The sequence below is a fragment of the Perna viridis genome, chromosome 3 (assembly GCF_037379345.1).
Source record: "Perna viridis isolate PV_CMFRI_1.1 ecotype Kerala chromosome 3, ASM3737934v1, whole genome shotgun sequence".
Lineage (NCBI taxonomy): Eukaryota > Metazoa > Mollusca > Bivalvia > Mytilida > Mytilidae > Perna > Perna viridis.
In genome coordinates this window covers 42,588,955-42,611,979 of record NC_142447.1, presented here as the reverse complement: position 1 = coordinate 42,611,979, position 23,025 = coordinate 42,588,955, and the positions used below count along the sequence as shown (strand labels likewise).

The following is a 23,025-nucleotide window of genomic DNA, read 5'->3' as shown; positions in this document are numbered from 1 at the left end:
AACCTTGAAAAAAATCTAAGATACTAATCAATATGATAGACGATAGTTGCAATGTAAACACTCACAAATTACTGATGTACAAGCAAGTTCTTGTAAAACAGATCAAGTTATGTATAAGAACCAATAAACCACCTTAATGAGTTTTTATTCACATAAAACATATGAATTCTAATGTCATGTACTTGTTGAAATACATGCAATTATAATAACAATGAGAAAATTTTAACTGGAATTACAATATACCACCAAATATTAGCACATGTACTTGGTCAGTCATTCTTACAGACTGAACTGGACTGGGATATTTTTCACACAGTGCTTTGATCTATTGTCAAATCTTCATCATGGAACACTTCCATAGCAAAAAAGAAAACCCCAAAGCTTACATGTAGCACCAATGTTCAGGACTAGATTATTATATATATGTTGTACAGAATTATTCTTCCTAAAATATATTTCACATACACTGCACTTCAAGTTCACTAACTTTGTGTATAAACCAAATATTTTATTTGGGAGGGGGAGACACTGTACCTGACCAGAACCTAACACGGATCCACACAAAAGGTACTTAGTTTCAGAGTATAAGACATCTTATGTAGAAATGGAAAATCGGGGAATCATTGCAATACTTCAGTGATTGAATTCAGTGATATCTCATATAAGGCACATATATCACATTAAATTGAGGAAATTAGATACTTTATCTACATATCTTTTCTATAGAATAGCACATAGTATACCTGCCAGTACATATCTTTTCTGTAGAATAGTACATGGTATACCTGCCAGTACATATCTTTTCTGTAGAATAGTACATTGTATACCTGCCAGTACATATCTTTTCTGTAGAACAGCACATGGTATACCTGCCAGTACATATCTTTTCTGTAGAATAGTACATGGTATACCTGCCAGTACATATCTTTTCTGTAGAATAATACATTGTATATTTGAAACTTATTTAATCTGTCATGATAGAATACTTAATGATATAAAGATCCTTCATGAACATGCCTACAACTCTAGTGGTTTCTACAAGTATTGCTGCATAAATAACAACCAACCAGATTTCAGCCAGGAAATTAAAATATCATAGCCAATCCTCCCACTGGTTTAAAAAGAAATATAACACATTGCCTTGAGAACACATTCAACTGAAATGAAAATAATTTTGAAGTCAAAATGTAAATTTAGTTTAATTGGTTTCAATATCATATAAATTCATTTTACCATCCCAAACTCAAATCACACCTGAAAGGTTACTATATACACCATGACAAAAAAATTTTCACTGATCAAGTCCTTTTCACCAATTGATCAGTCCAAATACCAAATGTTAAACACTGTCAACTGATTTCAATACAATCATACATTAATCTGATTAGTACCAGTTTTACTAAAAAACTATCAGATCAGAACTCATTGACGTTGTCATCAGATTTCTACTCATTTAACTGTATATCATCAGATCATGTGTATGTTATCCTAATGGTTGGGTTTCTCTGATGAGCCAATCTAAGGCCTCCTTCTTGTTTTGTTTCTTTAACTCAGCTCCTACTATATCCCTGCACTGAGTATGGTAGTCATTTATCCAACTAATCTGTAAACATAAAAAAGGTCCAAAGGCACAGCTTGATATTACATAAAATTTGAAGCTATTTTGAACACTATATCCAATGGACATCTGAAGCTATTTTGAACACTACATCCCAATGGACATTTGAAGCTATTTTGAACGCTACATCCCAATGGAGATTTGAAACTATTTTGAACACTACATCCTAATGGAGATTTGAAGCTATTTTGAACACTACATCCCAATGGAGATTTGAAGCCATTTTGAACACTACATCCCAATTTAGATTTAAAGCCATTTTGAACACTACATCCTAATGGAGATTTGAAGCTATTTTGAACACTACATCCCAATGGAGATTTGAAGCCATTTTGAACACTACATCCCAATTTAGATTTAAAGCCATTTTGAACACTACATCCTAATGGAGATTTGAAGCTATTTTGAACACTACATCCCAATGGAGATTTGAAGCCATTTTGAACACTACATCCCAATTTAGATTTAAAGCCATTTTGAACACTACATCCTAATGGAGATTTGAAGCTATTTTGAACACTACATCCCAATGGAGATTTGAAGCTATTTTGAACACTACATCCTAATGGACATTTAAAGCCATTTTGAACACTACATCCTAATGGACATTTGAAGCCATTTTGAACACTACATCTCAATGGAAATGTCAAAAGTTTGATTTTGATTATGTACAACAAAGCAAATTTCCTGAAAAAGTGAATGAGATTGTAAACCTTTAAGTACGCTATGTTATACTAAACAGTCATTCGGTGAATAAGTTAAAATTACTTCACACTTTATTCTCTACAAAACAGATTCATTCTCAATTAAAAAACTGCATAGAAAGTGTTTAAATAAAGTAAGACAATTAACAAAAAAATTATCAGGTTAGCCCCTCCTTATGTCATTATACAAATGAATAACAGGGGGAAAAATTTGAAAGTAACCCCATTAAGATTGGTGTATTAAACAACTTATGTAGAGATGATATTGATTTATCTCCCTTTACATTTTCAGAAAGTTAAGTTTTATTGCCATCTTGTATATGAATTTCATTTAAATCCATTCAATAATACTCATTTATGATAGAAAACACCTAATATTTTTGTTAATGGATCTTGAAGGAACATACTGTAAAAAACATAAAAAGCAAACTTGATTTTGAGATAATTAAGGTTAAATACAAGTGATTTTCTATATTTTATGTAGATTCTGTAGAGAATTTGTAGGATTTCACAGACTTTAAAAAACAGGTGTAATGAAAGACACTTAACTGACATTCTTTAATTTTTCAAATTTCAAAATTGGGCATCACCAAACCTTTGTTCTTGTAATATTAAAAAATTTGAAATTTCCTTTATATTTCTATAGAACATTTTCCAACCAATTATCTCCCCCTTGAGAGAGGGTTTTCAAAATCATTGCTTGCAATTTTACCGTAATTAATTTCATGTACAAATTTCTTTTTAAAATAATACAAAGACAATTTATTTACATCTCCGACACTATTTTCTCATTAAAACCACATACTTAGCGATGCTTTTGCATGATGAAAGAAAAGAACGTTTCATGTAATAGGTATGATCTACCTTTAAACCAAGTAACCACAATAATTTTGGTAAAAGACCTATTGTTTTTAAAATGAGATTAATAACAGGTAGCTTTAAATTTCTTAATAAGCCATATTCAATCTAAAGACTTCGAAAAAAAAAACTGATTTTAGACTGACCATGTTAAATGAATTTCATAGTAAGTTTGGTAAAATGTACCATATTGGCCCCTTTCGTCCCTGTTGACCAAAATCAATCCTAATCCTTCATTAGTGACAATTAACCTAGTTGTTAAGTTTTAAATAGGTCCATGAACCAATTTTCAAATTATCATTCCAAAAGAGAGTATCTACAGATATCAAAGACAAGTCATACCATTATATGATTTCAAATTTGTTTGGTGATTTAAAATAAGGGAAATAAAATGCTTCACTGAGTGGAGCTAGATAAGCCAGCAAAGGTTTATCCCATAACAAGTGGGGAAAATATGGACACAAAATTCAAGCTTGATACAACTCTAAATTTTGTTTGTTATATCTGGTACATGCTTTACACAAAATATAAAATGAGTAAGGTAACAGCCTTCATCTGAGCATCACACACTTTTCTTACGTTGATTAAATCACTGAAAAAGGCACCACAGCTGAAAGGGGCGAAATAGGATCTGTAAACTGTTGTCCATTTAAATAATTCAGCGTACCAGATCTAATTTCTGTAAATAATACTTTTTAACATTTTCATGGCTTTTGAATTGCATATTTCAATTTTAAATAAATTTAAAATGCTACTTTCACTTTGAATTCACTTCCATGACCCATTCCGGTTTGACAGAACATCTATAATTAGCCTTGCTTACGATGTTTGGTATAAAAACCAAAAGGGATTGCATTTAATAAAAATAAAAATTTAACCAAATTTCATGAAAATTGCTTGAAGTCTTTTCAAGTTATTGTGCAATTGTGGATAATCCCATTTTTTTTATGAATAAAAAAAAAAAAAAGAAATCAGAATTTTTTAACAACTAAAAGATGACATTGCATCGAGAAAAATAAACTATTTTTCAAAGCTTCATGAAAATAGCTTCAACCACTATTAAGTCATAGTTTAAACATGGAAAAAGGTGTCCCTTTTTTATGAATTATGTTCAATAGTTCTAAATAAAACTAGAAATACCATGAGCAAACTCACGAAAGAATCCCCACTTCAAATTGAACCCAATGCACAACCCCTAAGTTCAATCATCTCCCTTTCCTCATTCTCCTTCAGTTACTGCATCCTTTCATGCATATCTACATAAATGCCAAACCTTCCCATAAAATTTCATTAAATTCCCTAGAGCAGTTTAGGAGGAGTTGCACTAACAAGGTTTTAACATGTAAAACTCTTAAGTTGAATTTTCTCCCCTTGGAGTATACCAAAAGTAATTATACTGCCTCATCAACATCTACATATAATGTTTAACTTGCTTATAAAATATTATCAAAATCACTTGAGCGGTTTTAGAGAAGTTGCTCTAATGAGGTTTTTACATGTAAAACCTTGAGTTGGATTATCTCTTTCTTAGTGCTCAGGCATGACAGTAATTATATTCTGTCATGCACATCTACATATAGTGCCCAACCTTCCTATAAAATTTCATAAAAAAAACCTTTCAGTGGTTTAGGAAGAGTTGTGTTTACAAGAAATGTGAACAGATGGATGAACTGTAGGACAGGCTGACGAACTGGCTGATTTTCCTCATGTAAAACCCTTAAGATGAATTATCTCCCATCTGAGTGCTCCAATGGTAACTACATCCCTCAATGCATATCTACATACGATGCCCAGCTTCCTATAAAATTTCATCAAAATCCCTTTAGTGGTTCAGAAGGAATTATTCTTTCAAGTAATGTGAACAGATGGATGAACTTTAGGACAGGCTGACAAACCAGGTGATTCCTATTTACAGCACCAAAGTTTTGTTTCGAAAGGAGAATAAAAAAATGTGAAATTACAAAAACAAAAAGGGAGCTTACATCCATATAAATGAACAATGTACCAAAGCTTCATTGACATTACTGTAAGTTTTTAAGTTACAGTTCGAAAACAGAAAATGCAGTCATTTTTATCGGAATAGTCATTAATCAAAAATAAATAAATAAATATATAAAAATTGAAAAGGAGCTCATATCAATAGAAAGAAACAATTCACCAAACTTTTTTAGTATTGTCCTGTCTAGAAAGATATTTATATAAAAACTATTTTCTGGAAAAATTACCAACTTGTATTGCTATATTAATGATAAATAGTATGCCTCCTTTAAAGTTTTTATTGGCTATGAACAATGAAAAAAAAAAAAAACACCAAAAACTCATTACCTGTAGGGGCAAAAAATGAACCTCCCTCTTATGTTGATTTTCAAAGAAATGCATAACAAATATGTACCAGTACTTTTTTTGGAATAGCACTTGTAAATGAAATGAATCCAAATGCAGGAGTAATAAATTATTAAAGAACTATCATGCAGCTGATTAATTTTGCACAACAAAAGTGTTGACCTTCTGTAAAGGCAGATACAATAATGTGAAAGAAGCTACTTAAGAGATAGCATAAATAAAAAAAATTGTACAAGATCAGTTAACTGGTTTCTCATAAATCTAATCCTTTTCATTCCTAGCAATTTATTAGAGATTTTTTTAATTGAGAAACTCAGAATACATTATTACTACATCTACAACTATGTCTGTGTGATTACATAACATATTAATATGTTTTTTTTTCAAGACAATATAAACTGTATACCTCTTTCTGGGAGAGAAGTGATGGATCAATCATCTTCTGTTGTAGTGGGACTAAAGTTATGGTTTCAAATGTCAAAAACCCTTTGTCTTTAAAATTATGCTGAAAATATAGTTCAATACAAATTTGTACATTTTGTAATACATTTACAAGTATTTCACTTTACAATAGAAAACAAAACAGTTAGATCTAAAGGTGGAATAAAGAATGAAAAAGGGTGATGGACAAACTAAGCAGAATACACTGTACTAGCAGCAGGGGTATAGAAAAATGTTTTAATACCTAATGAATCCATCACATATAAGTATTAAACATTAATTGATTGATTAAAGCCTGATGTGCTATTGCAAATGTTCCATGTATTTCTGGATGAAAATGGTTGATCAGTCAAACAGACTATGATTTGTACTACTAAAATGATACATGCTTGGTTGAGAAGCAGTGACTACCAATATGCTACATGCTTGGGTGAGAAGCAATGACAACTAAAATGCTATATGCTTCGTTGAGAAGCAGTGACTACTAAAATGCTATATGCTTGGTTGAGAAGCAATGATGACTAAAATGCCATATGCTTGGTTGAGAAGCAGCGACTACTAAAATGCTACATGCTTGGTTGAGAAGCAGCAACTACTAAAATGCTACATGCTTGGGTAAAAAGCAATGACAAATAAAATGGTACATGCTTGGTTGAGAAGCAGCGACTACTAAAATGCTACATGCTTGGTTGAGAAGCAGCCACTACTAAATTTAAATTCTTTGTTACAACCATGCCCTGGATTAAATTATCACTTCCTTTACTCAAGGCAAGAATCCTACCGTAGAAACATTAAGATTTTTTTATAATTGATAACATTTAATATGATATTATTTATTGAATAGAAAAAAAAACTCTTACATGACATTTAACATTCTAAAAAAAACTAACCTCTGTATCAGCTTTCTTTACTATTACCAGATTTTCAATTCTAACACCAAACTTTCCATCTTCATAAAAGCCTGGCTCTGGAAATTTTCATGAAAAAATTGCAAATTTCCACACTTTATTGGAAAAAAACAGACATTGAGAAAATAAATCATACAAACAAATTTATTTACAGGACCTAAAATAATTCTGGAAGAATAATAAGGTAACAAAAGCCAGACAAACATTTGAAAGTAAATTAAAAATTCACATTAAATAAATGAGAAGAATTAAATCATGATTTATTGTTACACTCTACATACCATCAGATAAAATCATTCCTTCTTCCAATGCTACATCAGTAAGACTCACTCTGGGACTAATACCACAAGGACCTGAATCAATCAATCAATGAAATGACTAATTTAAAAAAATTACAAGCAACAGCGAACAGAACTTTATTTTTCCACTGAATTTAAATTATATCAAATAAAACCTATTAAAATTTCTATGCAATTATAATAAAAGCTGTTCATAAACTAAGACAAATGATATGCCAATCCATTCTCTTTTTATGCGAAATGACCAAGATTCCTTCACATAGCCATATGTTCTATGCAGCTGATAAGATCTGAAGTTGGCCAAGTCCAATAACTCCTTCAATACTTGTTGAATTGAAAAAAGCAGTGTAGAATGTGTTTCAATTCTTTGTAACAATGCATCCTACCAAATATGAAAGTAACCTACCATATGGATTCAATGGAGATACATACACAAGGGGTTGTAGACTGACAGACTGATGGAGGTAAGAATTGAGGATAAAATTGTCTTACATTGTCTTATCTTTGCTTCACAAAGGGGACCAAATATATATATAATAAAGAGGACATTTCTTTTCACTGAAATGAAAAAATCCCAGAAAGCATTCTAGAGTTACTGTACAACTTGTTGATAAATGGACAGTTAGATTGGCAATCAGAAAGCAGCATACTATAAGACATTTTTCAAAAGATAGATGCATAAATAGTGAAAACAATTATAGATTCCAACAAAAATATGAATCAGTCTTGAAACAATTAAATATGAAATATCTAAAATTGCCAAGCGGTATCTGGGTGCATTTAATGGTTTTATCTTTCCAGATACTATTTAAAGTATATCAATATGAATACCTTCATGTACATTGAGGAAAGCTCCAACACCATGGCCTGTTCCATGCAGGTAGTCTAATCCAACATTCCATAATGATGTCCTAGCTAAAGTATCCAACATGTGACCTGAAGAAATTATCAATGGATAGTTAACATAATAATATCATTAAGTTTTTGAAAAATACATTTACCATTTACCATTATCATCTTTTTGGTAAGGCAGTTGACACTAATTTCTAGTCATGAAAATAAAATGAAATACAATGTGTTATAAACTTATGTACCAAAATAATATAAATGTCCAGAGGTACAATATAATTGAAGCATGGTGGGCTAACCAACAAACAGATAAATGGAATATTTCAAAGACCAAAAATCTATATACCTTATGGGGACCAACCCACATTTTCTCTACATTAAATACATTGTACTTGTAGCTTATTTACCTGTGTACAACCATGTGTGTTCCTACCTTTGACACCTTTAGGAAATATAACAGTGGCTAAGTTGATGTTCCCTTTCAGTACTCTGGTAAAACACTCCTACAACCACATCAACATTAAATGCTTTAAAACTGGACTTCAATCAAATAGGAAGTGATCCATGTGCAGTACCAACATGCATGCATTGCCATGCTAGGAATACCACCACTTGTACAGGAAGTTGATGTTGGACAGTACCCTAAATCCCTTACAATATATGCCTGGTTCTTATAAAGAAGCACACTAAATCTGAAATCCAATTGGGAGTGGAGACAATTGTCATGAAATTTAGACAGACAGATGGAATGACATATGGACTAGGTGATTCCAATATACCACCCACTCATTGAGTGTGGGTATAATTTTTCTATATATCTATATGTATCCTCCTTAAATGCACATTTCTTATTTTTTAATCAATATTTTGAATATATCAAGCCACATAGAAATACCAAGTGTATAGCCTAATAGCAATAATAGCCACTCAATACGTCAATATTAATATCTCACTTACTTTCTCAAAAGCTGTAGGTGTACCAAAGTGCATGGTCCTAGTAACATCTGTTGTACCATCTCTATAAATATATAATTCAAGGTATCAAATGTTCATTTCTAGTTCTTTGTAAAATTGAAGATCTTTACTGATTCTTGAGATGGAAATAGAAATAAACATTGCATGCATTGTTGTGCTAGGTATACACTAAATTGTGCAAGAAACTGATATTACATGGCAACCAAATTGCTTACAATGTATGTCATATCTATTTAAAGCCACACACCAAATTTGAAATCAATCCATCCATTGGGAGCCAAGAATTTTGTGATGCAAATTTTCTCTATCATTCCAAAGTGAAAAATCATGAAGGCCCACAAAACATAGAGTTGATAATGGACAACAACCAAAATTGCTTACAATATTAGCTTTATCTATATGAAGCCACACAACAAATTAGAAATTGATCCATCCATTGACAGCAGAGAAAATTGCTATAAATAAATGTGTGCCAGACATTCCAAAAAACAGATTTTTTTAATTTGTAAAAAAAATGATACAATTAATGTCAGAACTCACTTATACTGAGCTCCAGAATCACAGAGGTAGATTTCTGACGTGCTGAGTGGTACATCTGTCTCTGGTGTAACTCTGTCAATACATTACATGAATCGTAACAAATATGCTTACATTGCTGTACCAATGTATTTATGACCCTTTTTTTAAAGTATTACATACAAAATGTTTTTGGATTATTATCATCACTAATGTAGATAAAATGGAAGTAAGAATTAGTAAAATAAAGCATAGTCTGGAAGTTTTCTAAGACCTTTTAGGTCATTTTGTCTTTCTCACAGGTCCACTTTTAACATTGTGATTTACATAAAGGTATAGCTTCACAGGTGGGTATTTCTCATGTAAGTGTGCAATATCTGAAGAGCTGATCTAGTATTAAAATGATTAAACATAGAGAGCCTGATACAACAAGTTGTTTTGTATTGTTTCCACAGATGATTGTACACTACTGGTGACCATATGGACCTTGATAGGAACTCTAATAGGACTTACTTGTAATGAATGACAGCTCCATGTGCCCCAGTACTGGATATAGTATCAAAACTTAAACTTATATAGTCTGTCTGTTCCCTAAACCAAATAATTAGGAAAATGATAAAAACTTCAAATTATATAGTCATTCCCATAACAAACATTGTGTGAATAAATAGGATACATTTTGATAGGGAGATATATGAATATCATTCAAAACAAATATCTTTACCTGTATTGATGTACATCAAAGATCAGAAAATTAGATAAACAAATAAAAATTAATATATGTTCTACATGTATAATAATATGGCAATTCAGTAAATGTTTGGCAGTGAAAAATTCATACAAAATTGTTCACCCAAAAATGCTGGGGAAAAATATTATTTACACAATTGCATTCACAATTGGTTATTTCTCATTATTTTAAGTGGTAACCATTTTTCCTTATTTGAGATACAAACCTTTTTATATCTTCTAGTTTATCAGCTGCAGATATCTCTGTAACCTTGCCTTTAGGAACCTTAGAAGAAAAAAATATATATATATTCATAGATATACTAATATAAAGATCAAAGCTAGCAACAGGAAAAGCATTTACAGTTATCTTTTTCAACTACTAATCAAACATATACCAGTACATGTATTGGAAAGTATATGTAGTAAATTATTAAAGTAATTGTCCAGCAAGGTTAGAAAATAGTCAAGTACCTTAAGACTACATTTCATATCTGACAAAATGAACTATATATTGAAATATGATGTTTAGTCCTGATGAACAACAGACTTCTAGAGTTTCTGTTTTTGTCCAGCACATTTTTACAACCTTTAAGATTTTTTGTTAACAGAAATTTATGTTTGGAGTACAAAAGTAAACCTTACATACATGTAACAAATACTGAAAATAAAATTTTGAGAAAATATTCAGTATTATATATGTAATATGTGTTATCGACATGTATAAAAAGAGTGTCAACTAACCTCTTTCTCTAACCAAGAAAAGTATTCACACAATGTAACAGCATCTTTAATCTATGAAAACAAGCATAAAATTGACTGATTAGGCCATGATAAAGCAAAGTTAGTTTGTCATTAATGCCATCAAACACAATAATACCCCTTGATTTATATCCCTACAGTTTTAATTTTGCACATCTATTTATTAATCTATTTGTTAAAACTATGAAGTACTAATATTGGTATGAAATTATTCTCAAAAAGAACAATAGTTTGAGACTTTACTAGTTTACTTCCGGTTTTTATTGTGTAAGAATTCATTCAAGCGAAAAAATGAAAAATCTTTAACTTTCTTATAGTTCATTTTATTTCTATCATTCAATGAAGAAAAAAAATTCTTGAAAACATCATTCAAATTCTGGCACTATAATCATCATAATTACAATAAAAAAGCTTTCCATTACCCTTAATGCAAAATTTTCACCAAAGTGTTCAGGTAAAAGAAATTGCGCAGGTAAATGTAAACAGAAATAGAAACCATGTGCTTTCAGTGCATGTTTAGCTTGACATGTGTTCAATCAATTGTGGGGCTTTTGTTATTTATAATAAGTCAACACATGTTGTGCTTAAAATAGACCAAAAGCACATGGTTTTTGTTTTTATTCATATTCAAAAGGCTATTACTTTTATCTGATCAAGCCTACAGAAGACATAGTCATACTAAATGAAAATTTTGCAATAGGGGTAATTTTAAACTTTTGTCAAAATTTCTAACTGGATTTTTTGGTAAAATACTTCATGACTTTGTATGATAAAAATATCATTTTTCCTCAACTTAACCTTCTTGACTGATCTGAAAGGTCATCAAAACAGGAAGTAGAATGGAGTGCTGTTTGATCCTACATGCAATGACTGAATGGAACAATTAATGGGTCTAATTTTAATTAGATTGGTGTTCAGTTTACCAAGGTTAAAAAATATGTTAAAACTGACACAATGGTATACTTGTCATTTTTTGAAGATTTTTAGGTGGGACAACATGTCAACGAACATTTTTGGGACATATTTTGCAAACTGCACGAATTTTACTGTAGTAATATATGAATGAGACAACAACTATAGTATTATAGAACCTTTTCAGTTGAACAACATGTACATGTACTATAACAGATTGAAGTTTGTAAGTCCCTTTTTTGTGGTGGATTCTTCCAAATCTAATTGAAATTCCAAAGTTGTTATTATATAAAAAAAAAAAAGCAAAACGTTATTTTTAAATAAAAGTGTTTATCCAATCTGAGGACATCACTCCTCATCTACTGAATGTCAATTGACAGGGTGATCATGAGCAGAAACAAATTTAAGAAAATGTATTTCCAACAGCCCACTGATTTAAATAAAAACCTTTTCATTAAATGCATACCATGAGGTTAGGTATATGAGGAAATGTAACTAATACTCAAGAATGTTGCTACCAAATTTCCAAAATCATCATTTTTTAAACAAAACTTTTTAGAAATATACTGCACTGTTGAAATTACAAGAAATGTGAAAAAAAAGAATTTAAGACTGCAGGGGAAGTAACACATTTTGTTTATGTAATTTGTTTACATACATGGTTCTAGAAATTTTAGACCTGTTAAATTGACAGTATTTGTCAAATTAATTGTGTAGAAGAAATTAATCTTTAGAAAATGATTGGCTGTTCATAAAACAGTCGCAGATCCAATCGGGATTCATTTTCTAATTATCAATCATCATCGATAACCCTGATCAGCTGATTGCTCCTGGGAGATCATTTATCTGTCATAAAACATACCCTTACCTGTTTAGACAGCACTTACACCTTTTGTCAGATTTATGACTCTTCTAATCAAAGAAATGTGATCGAAACACAAATTTAGGGGTTTGAATTAGGAGTTTTTAGGTAATTTTGACAAAATCGGGTTTTGGGACAAATTTGACCTGAAAAATACAAATGGTCAAAATTGTGTAAGTTGGCAGGTATGATAAAGAGTTTAGTTTGGATTTTTCAACGTTTTCGTCTAGATCAGTTTCACCGTTTAATTTAAAAGGACAAATAATGAAATTTACATGAGCTCTTCTAATTCCAGCAATTTCTGTGGAGTTCTTAACAACTTTCATTGCAGAGACAGGTGATGGCTGTAAATATCTTCTGTTCTGTAAAATATGACACATTTTTTTTCATTTCATTTAAATTTTTAAAACAAGAAACAGAACAATCATTATATAAGGCATGTAATAAAAAAAGTTGTGTAAATAGTTTAAATTTAACCTTATGCAGTCTAATATCATGCCTATCAAAATGTCTGTTAACCTGATTAAGGCCTTGTTTCATTAGAAAAAAAAGGATGATAGTCTAAAATGACTGATCAGTTTCCATTGAAGTACATGTATGTAAATTAGGCTACTTTTAGCACTACACTGACACAAGCCTTAAAGGAGCATTTTGGCAAAATAAGCCACATGACTCTTTTAAAGTTATGAACCCATAAAAACTGCTTTTCAAATCTACAAAAAGAACTTTGATCTTCTGTAAGTTTACATTCGGGATCTCAGGGTCCCTAGGAGCACTTTTGTAAATTATGTACCCAGTGAAAACCTGTCAATATCCTATAATCTAATTTGTTGGTTTAAACATAGTATTTCTTATTTCATAGCGGCTATGTGGTGTCAATGTCAATGAACTTCTGCAATTGAGAAGGGAGTGTACTAACCTATCTGACATTCAAATGCATTAATGATGGTGACTGTAATAAGGTATGTTAATGTTTGACCAGAAATAGATCTTCATTTATTTTCGTGATTTCTGTTCATGGTAAAATCATCAAATTTGTCACTAATCATCAATATTAAGTTGCAAAGTAATCATAAAAGTATGAGCTTTGTAGACCATAAAAACATTTTTTTCTGATTTAAACCTTGTAAGTTATGCCAGTTGTCTGAAAACGAATGAAGTAAAATAGTCAATACCTTTGGCACCGCGTTGAACACAGCAAAACTTGACTTCGGATTAATCTGAGATGAGAAGTACAAAAGACATGTAGAAGCAACAAATATAAAGATGCTTATGAATAAGAAAATTAAACTTTTATCTTAATTTCTTTAATTTATATTCCCAACAAAATGTAAAATTTTATTTGAAAGATAAAGTATTGTAATCAAATCAATTAATTTTGAAATTGATATAATTTAATAAAGCCTTGACTAAAAGTACATCGACAGTTATTGTTACCAGTATATTCATTTGGTTGCATTGTCATATAAACCAACAACTTTTGTAGACATTAAAAAAAATCTTTCAACCTTCTCAACATTTCAAAACTTTAATTCCACTTAAACAAGAACATGTTTTTAAATCTTGATATTAAATAAAGTACTACAAACCCAAATTTTTTGTTCGAGTTCATCAACAAGATCAGCTACATACTTGGCAACATCACTATATGGATGGATAGTAACATTGACTTTACTGCTAGCTCCAGAGCCATTCAGATGGAGATGATCTTTAATGTCTTGTGTCAGTCTGTCATCATTTATAAAGAAGCTGTGAAGGAAGTTTCATAAAAAAATATATTTTCTTGTACCATTGTTAAAACAGGGGTGGGAAAATTTGTAAATTTGTTAACTTCGAAGTAGCTCCCGGATATAAATCTTTTTCATATCAAAGTATCATGCTCCATTCAGTGAAGGCAGGAATAATTATAGAAACTAGAAAAAAGTATAAACATGTTATGATAATAACTCTTTTCTTAGTGGACACAACAAACTAGAATATCATCAAAAACAATCCCTAATGAAGATGTGACTGGAAATTTTTGGAGCTTTCAAAACTTTCTGTCTTGAGAAGTTTTCTACAATTTTTATTTAATGAACTTAAGATTTAGAAATACTTGTATTTGTGATTCCATATCTATTTATAACTTCACTTCACAACCATACTATATCCATCCCTCTAATTGTTTCGTATTTGTCATAAAGTCAAACCATATATCACATTCATAGCTAAATAAGTAAATAAATCTAACATTTTTTAGAAGACATACTCAACTGTTTCCATGGTTACAACAACATATCCAAAGAAAACTGGATTAAACTGGATATCAGAACCTCTCAAATTTAAGAGCCCTAAAAAGAAGTTCAAGAAATAAAAAATAAACTACAAAAAAGTATATTGTTTATATTATTTTGGTTTAAATGAACAAGAAATCTGTGAGCAATGGCTTACTAGTAATACCTGCTTTCAATCACAATATAAGGAAAATAAACAAAGTCCTTAATAAACAGGAAGTTTTTTAAACAGTTAATTTGTAAACTCATCATAGGTTAAAAATGTTATAAATTTGGCAGAAGTTTGTAGACACAATAATAAATACACAAGGCATTTCCATTATTTCTGAAATTTTAGTACAGGTATACACAATTAATATATAAGTCTTACAGGCTAGTTCATCTAGTGGAGTTACAACAAATGCACCACATTTTTTGGATTTCATCTTCTCTCTCAACTTAATAACTTTATCTTCCCAGCTAAGTCCTACAAAATCAAATATATAATAATAAGTTTATGTAACATTAAAAATCAAACACTGAAGTCTTCAAAGTTGCTAATCGTCAAATATTTTCTGTCACTGACTTTGGCTTACTTTCAACATACGAAATGGCACAAATGTGATATGCTCTAAAATCTTGGTTCCCTTGATATGATTGCATACTCTTTCGTAACCATGATGACCCAAATGTTTTCAAGTATCCGGAAGCAGATTAAACAACTGGCAGTAGCTATACATTGATATTGGAGTCCTGATAATATATATGACTTATATACAGATAATTGTAAAGAGCCCCTGTGTTTGAATCTGAAACTGGATAATATTACATAAATTCAATGCTAACCGATCATTTCATCTTAAATGTGAACTTCCCGTTCTCATGCAAGCATACATGTGTATGATATTTTTTAAAGAGATACGTTGTAGCGATCTTTGGGTTGCTTATGATATTGACCAAGGAACTAGTTTAGGAACCAAATTATACAACTGGCAATGAATATTCATAGATATTGGGGTCATGCTGATGTATATGACCTATATAGTCTTGTAACAAGCCCCTGTGCCTGAATGGGAAAATGTGTAATGTTCAATGCTAACCGATCATTTCATGTCAACGTCCTGTTCTTGTACAAGCAAGAAACACACGTAGTACACATGTGTATATTTAAGAGGTACATTTTTATCTTGTATGCTATAGCAGGAAACATGGCACAGATTTGTAGCATTTCGTGGAGTATAAATATATAATTATGCAAATCATATGCAAATATAAAGTACTGAATTACGAGTGCAAAAAGTTGCTAACAATATTAGCAATTAAAAATAACATTTAAAAAGTAGTTTCAATTTTAATAAAAACCAAGAAAGATGTGCTGCAAATTTGCATGAGAACCACTATTACAATATATTTAAAGGGAGATAACCTGTGTAAGAATCTGGGAGAATCATGATAGGGTTCTGAGGTGGAGCAGGACGATCATCCCATACTAAGTCTACTAAGTTCTGTACCACAGGGACCAACATATGTCCACTTTCTTTCAGGGTTTTAGACAAAGGTTTCCAAGTTTCTGTAAAAGATAAGTTATGTGGGTTTTAGACAAAGGTTTCCAAGTCTCTTTAAAAGACAAGTTATGCATGTTTTAGACAAAGGTTCCAAGTTTCTGTAAAAGATAAGTTATGCAGGTTTTAGACAAAGTTTCCAGTCTCTGTCAAAGATAAATTATGCGGGTTTTAGACAAAGGTTTCCAAATTCCTGTAAAAGATAAGTTATGCAAACAACTGAAGTTTGGATAAAATCATATCTTTCAAGAGTACTTGACACAACATGAAAACAGCTAGTTCAATAAAAAAAAAAGACATTATAATAAAAAATTGTAAAGAAACAATCTACTATTCGCTACCTAGGATAAACAAACTGATTTAAGAGTAACTGAAAAGTGACTTTGTACGATTAAAAAAAGAAACAGTTATACAAATGTAAACATTTTAACATCATATTATCAAAATATTTACCAGAAGACATCAAGTAAGGATCTACCCCCACTCTACCATTAACTGGCAATTCCTGAAAAAGAAAACATTAAGTAAATGTATGGAAATTCAAATCATACATACAAGAAAAAAGCATATAAAAAACATGTAGAGAAAGAAATTGAATTTAAAAAACTTGTATACTAAGAAAAAAATGAAACGAGTTACACAAAATGTCAAGTTTTTTTATGCCAATAAAAATCCTATTAACAGTAATATAAAGAATCTAAATCTTTGAATAAGTTGATATAGGTTCTAAAATCAATCTAGAATAGTTACCTTAGACAACCATTCGGCTTGTGATGGTGTATCTGATAATCCTGGTGTAATAGAAAAAAAATCAACTAGAAATTTTGTCAGAAAGCTTACAAAAAAGAATAAATCTGAAGTTGGATGATCAGACATTCATCATCTTGAATCAAGCACATCTGTACATATGATACCTGGATGATCAGACATTCATCATCTTGAATCAAGCACATCTGTACATATGATACCTGGATGATTAGACATTCATCATCTTGAATCAAGCACATCTGTACATATGATACCTGGATGGTCAGACATTCATCATCTTGAATCAAGCACATCTGTACATTTGATACCTGGATGATCAGACATTCATCATCTTGAATCAAGCACATCTGTACATATGATACCTGGATGATCAGACATTCATCATCTTGAATCAAGCACATCTGTACATATGATACCTATCTGATTTCTTTTTAATCAAAATCCACTGAGCTGTTTAGGAGGAGTTGCACATACAGAGTTTTAAGAGATGAATAATACCATATTGCAATAATTGGATAATTATATCTACATATAATGTCCAACCTTCTTTTAAAATTTCATAAAAATCCCTTAAGTCATGGTTAAGGAAGACTTTTAACATGTAAAGCTTTCAGTTGAATAACATGTATATCCTTCTGTAAGATAACAGATGAAGGGACCGACAAACAGAAAGACAGAACAGCTTCTGTATACCCCCACACTGGGGAATAACAATACAGAATCTTGGTTATACAGCTTGATCATTTGTGTGTTAGAATAGTTCTAAGAGAAAAGTCCACATTTTTGTTGCTGGGTAGTTATATTTTATGTCTTAAAGCAGTCCACATCTGTGTTGCTGGGTAGTTATATTTTATGTCTTAGAGCAGTCCACATCTGTGTTGCTGGGTAGATATATTTTATATCTTAAAGTACAGTCCACATTTGTATTGCTGGGTAGATATATTTTATGTCTTTGTTGCATAGAGTATTATTGCACAAAATGTGGATATTATAATGATAAATGTTTTGTTGAGAAAATGACATTTTTGTTTTAATTTTTTACATTATAAAAAACAATGTTATAAAATTTAAGATATAAGTTTTAATTAAGTAATGTTATACGACTGTTAAGGTTTACCATCTTTCATCAGTATCCAGTTTGAGTCGAGCTGTTTTTCTGCCTGTAGATAATATCTCCCATCAGCCCACAGTGCTGCCTTACTCTGGGTTATTACAGCAGTACCTGTCAAAAATAAGTATAAAATATAGATAAAGTCAAAGGCTGCAGTATATTATTAATAATCCCAATATTTAAATACCATTCTGTGTAAGAACCAGGCAATGGGTGGCACATATTTTTTCTCTATTTGATCTTTGTTGCCTCAAGTATATTCAATACATCTGTAACATAGATATTATTTTACTGCTTACATAGGGAAAAACTGCAGGAAAATTTTCCATCCATTTTTCCACTGTACATTTCAACTGAATTTGACATGTCAATATCTTACAAAGCCAAACCTTAGAAACACTTAGATGGTTATTTCTGGAGGTTTTGAGATATAAAAATAATGCAATAAAATCTACATGTGACACACTAAATATTTGATGCACTATGTTTCACACACACACAAATATAAATTTAAGGTTAGAATTAGCATATTAAAGATCACAAAAATTCTATATCTGATTTGAACTTTTCTCTCTTTGCATCTCAAATTATAAGAAGTACAGTGACTGTGATGAGCGCTGGTGTTGTATGTACCTGCCGATCCAGTAAAACCTGATACAAAAGCTCTCCTGTTGTCACATGGTGCTATATATTCACTCTGCAAAAACATCAAAAAGTAGATTAACTTTAATACATATTTACTATAAAGTATTTGAAAAAAATGGATATTAGATTTATTTAAAAATTCTAATCAATATACCTTGCACAAGTACATTGTACTTCAAAGATAGAAAAATTCTGTCAAAACAAAAAAAAAACAGTTGTGCTTTTCGGTGGTATACAATGTATAAAGTAGAAATGATACCATTAGACTTATGTGACATTATCCAGGTGCTGTTTTATTTATAGTGTTAACATTGTTTTTTTCATTTATATATACAGGTCAGAGAGTAGATCTTGCCATTTTCGAGACAGAAACAATTCATGCCAATCTTCTCACAAATTTTATTCCTCAATGGAAACTGTTGTATGATAGCTCATTTTTTGACAGCAACATGTTACAGGTTGTCTAAAATTAAGAGCATGAACTTGGTTCATAGGAGCGGATAAAAAATCTGTTGGCAAGAATTACTTGCTGGCAATAACTTCTCTTTGACCAGTACCATCAGTTTGTCATTTTTTTTAAAATTCATTAGTTAATGATTAGTGGACTGGACAGATTTACATTCTATTTACTGTTAGGTTGTTATTAAGTATAGGCTTGGTTGCATGTTATTAGCTGAATGTATTATCACTGTTTTACTCTTTGTCTTTTTTCAACATCTTTGAAATCTCTATCAAGAAAGATTACATTAGTTTTGACTTTTCTAAACGATTACATTTTTGTATTGTGATATACAAACCTGATGTGCATCTCCAGATGGTACAATATAGGCATGAATTTGTTCTGTAACATAACCAGTATTACTTAGTAATGCTCGTAATCGTTTCAAAATCTTAGTGGTATTCTTCACACCCATAATCTGAAAAAAAGACGTGAAATGATACATTACAATTATCATAATACAGGGTTATAGAACAATTTTCTTCAAATTGGTCTTGTATTATGTCTGAAGTGGTAGTGGGTCGTAGATAGCTGATTTGGTCTGAGGTAATGTTAAAGCCCAATACAGCTATTCCTGGTCCAATTTGCCTGGGGACATTTATAAGATCCCAATGTGAAATAAACACAATCTTTGACACCTTTATTAACCAGTTTTATAGAATAAAGAAAATGTTGCTTGGTGTACATTTTTTTTTAAATATTTAAGATCTTTTTTCTTAGTACAGATAATTATCTCAAGAAAATTTATCGACAGAACTTGTAGTTGAATGATGAAAGAAAGCACACAATAAAATGCTTTGAAGGGCACAGTTTGATAAACTGCTAAAGTTGAATCCTGAAGAGTAGGGGCAAGTATGGACACACCATTCAAACTTACTACATTTTTGAAATTTGATTGCAATTACACTGTAAATATTTTCCAGCTAAAAATCAGGTCTTTTTAGATAAATGAGCAAAAAAATCACCTTTTTAAAGGTTTGTGAAGATGATTTGTCATTGAGTGTTTGTGAAAACTACTGCTTCTATTAAAATGAAATTAATGTCAAATGAAAGAGGGAAATCTGCTGAATGGCAATGACTATTTCTAATAAATGTGCTTTGAATAGCAATAAAATGATGACAAAATAAATGTACCTACGTCTTAAGAAAGACATATAATTTTTTTCTTTTAAGAAACTATACGCCAGTAAGCTGCTAATCATCGTGTTTTTCTGTTGGTTTAACCATACAAATTTATTACCAATTAAAAGATTAAAGAAACCTCTCTAAATTATTTTTTTTTGCATAATAATGAGTCTGAAATTAATTAACAGCTAGAAGTTGACCAATTTCATCAATTTTCCCTGGGGCAATTACTAATAACTGATAAGAAATTATTGATTTTTACAGGTAATGTTGACATTTTTACTCGGAATTCACGTGAGTGGCTTTGAGTATTGTAAGTATAAGAATGACAAAAGGGCTTCCGGCAGATAACTTCACAGACGGATATGCTTTCTTCAAATTAATGCATGATTCTCTTTTCAACTTTAAATATTTCAGCGATATCCAAAATGAATTATATTTCAAACATTTTAAGTGTTAATTTTCAGCTAAATATTGTCGAACTGGTAGAATAGAGACGCCAAACTATTTTTTTGCCACTCAGCCGTAGTAATTTCATAGAAGATATTTAAAAGTCAATAAAATTTAATTGGAGTTATCTCTCTTTGGGTGGTGTTGGATTATAACTGTGCCCCGTGAATGGTATTATAATCAAAATCATTTTATCAAGAAACGTCACAATCAAAATCAAGTTTAAGGTCTAAAGAATGTAAACAAATGCAATAATCTTTCACGATATTTGAGTACATGTTTGTGTTGTTTTGCTGCAGGTTGCAAGGGTAATATGGGTTCAACACCAAAACATTCTCAAACCTTATACTCGGCGTCACATAAATAACACACTGTTAAAATTTGAATAAAAATATTTTCTACGACTTTATTGACACCTACCGTCGTTTAAATTGTCTTAAATGACTTACTCATTCGTTTAGCCAAACAGCTTCTCCCTAAACATTGAATCGTTAAATTCTGGTCAGATCTTAATTCTCGGTGCCAATATTTACATTGTAAAAAGTCGGCCATGTTTACAGTGATCGGGTTGCTAGGAGATGTTGTTTATGTTTAAATGGTTTGTCCAAAAACCGAAGAACCCAGAATGCATTTCGGCGTTATTTCGGATATCTCGGATTTATTTTACGCAAACAACGTACAATACTGAGAAGTTGATCAAGCAGACGATTGTCACCGGAGTTCGACGGGAACTTATGAACTTCGTTTGTAAACAAATCATCCCGTAGAAACCAACATGGCGGATATTAGTATGGGATTTTCCCGTAAGGATTTGTTACGCATGATTTAAGCTAATAAGCGACTTGTTGGTACTAACACGTCAAGCATATATGCGAACTATCTTCATATTAAATAAAAGAGAGACAACTCTAGCAGTAAGTCCCGACGGTTTAAAAAGTAGAGCTTCAATTCGAAAATGTGTTGTATGTGACGTCGAGTATAGTCCATGTCATGACCAGCACTCTAGCACATTGCTTAAGAAATAACCATCGGGAACCTATCTTGCAGGTTGCACACCAAGTGACTTCCGAGTTTCAGCACCTTTGGTGCTTTGATTATTATAGGATTTTAGTGTTGTGAGAACACACCCCTGCAATATTATCATCATAACTTTGTCATTATCATTTGTAAAATTTATATTGTATATATCTGAAATCCTGAATAATTTCTCTTTCCTCAAGTATGCATAAGTCACATATAAATTTGATAGGCTTTAAGTTTAATATGTATAAAGAACAAGGAGTTATTTTTTTTTTACATTATATGTACTATGTTCGGAGTGATCAGTCCCAGTAATATAAAGTCCCTGTACCACTAGAAAGGATCTTGATAAAACCCTGCAATTTATGCAAAACCCAGAACACTAAGAATGTCCTTTGCCTTCTCCCACGTATTACTGAACAAACTTGGCAAAAATGATAAATTGTCTTCCTCATAATATTCATGTTACTGCATAAAAACCAAATGTCTACGGACGTCGACGACAACGCCATATCCTTATACGTCGGTCGTATCGGTCGTAAATTTTGCAATTGTACAAAAACGTAAGTAGGTTCAGTGATGTTGGTATTTGTCTACTTTCACTTCATATTGTTTTTTTAGACAGCGTATAAAGAATTTTAAAATAACATTGGCATAAAAAGAGCATTTTGTCACAGATTTTGCTATATTTTTTTCTTTACGCATTGCTAGTTTATGAAATAAAACACTTAATGTACCAAGCCTGTGAGTAACTTGGTTTGCACAGGGACAGGGAGACCGGGAACCTTGCAATTCTATGTGATTCTGGCGCTTCAAA

General features: G+C 31.1%; 1 protein-coding gene across 1 annotated transcript; it reads right to left on the bottom strand.

Moving 5' to 3' along the window:
- Positions 1-1,180: 1,180 nt before the first annotated feature.
- On the bottom strand, positions 1,181-23,025 carry LOC148622344 (xaa-Pro aminopeptidase 1-like). Its single transcript, XM_088572192.1, has 23 exons — positions 22,946-23,025; positions 19,912-20,031; positions 19,103-19,166; positions 18,476-18,580; positions 17,341-17,381; positions 17,044-17,095; positions 16,455-16,598; positions 15,420-15,515; positions 15,025-15,106; positions 14,366-14,525; positions 13,952-13,996; positions 13,052-13,138; positions 10,985-11,035; positions 10,468-10,526; positions 10,025-10,102; positions 9,536-9,607; positions 8,978-9,038; positions 8,454-8,523; positions 8,003-8,107; positions 7,154-7,225; positions 6,855-6,931; positions 5,930-6,028; positions 1,181-1,603 (listed from the first exon to the last, which is right to left on the bottom strand). Exons 2-23 carry the CDS (start codon positions 20,026-20,028, stop codon positions 1,484-1,486), a joined length of 1,857 nt encoding a protein of 618 aa, XP_088428318.1. The 5' UTR covers positions 20,029-20,031; positions 22,946-23,025; the 3' UTR covers positions 1,181-1,483.

Excerpts from the sequence above, each read along its gene's own strand:
- LOC148622344 (XM_088572192.1), bottom strand. The coding sequence starts at position 20,028 with ATGGGTGTGAAGAATACCACTAAGATTTTGAAACGATTACGAGCATTA. Across the intron at positions 17,382-18,475 it reads CTGGATACTGATGAAAGATG|GATTATCAGATACACCATCA; the intron begins GTAAACCTTAAC and ends CTATTACACCAG. Across the intron at positions 6,932-7,153 it reads AGGAATGATTTTATCTGATG|AGCCAGGCTTTTATGAAGAT; the intron begins GTATGTAGAGTG and ends GAAAATTTCCAG.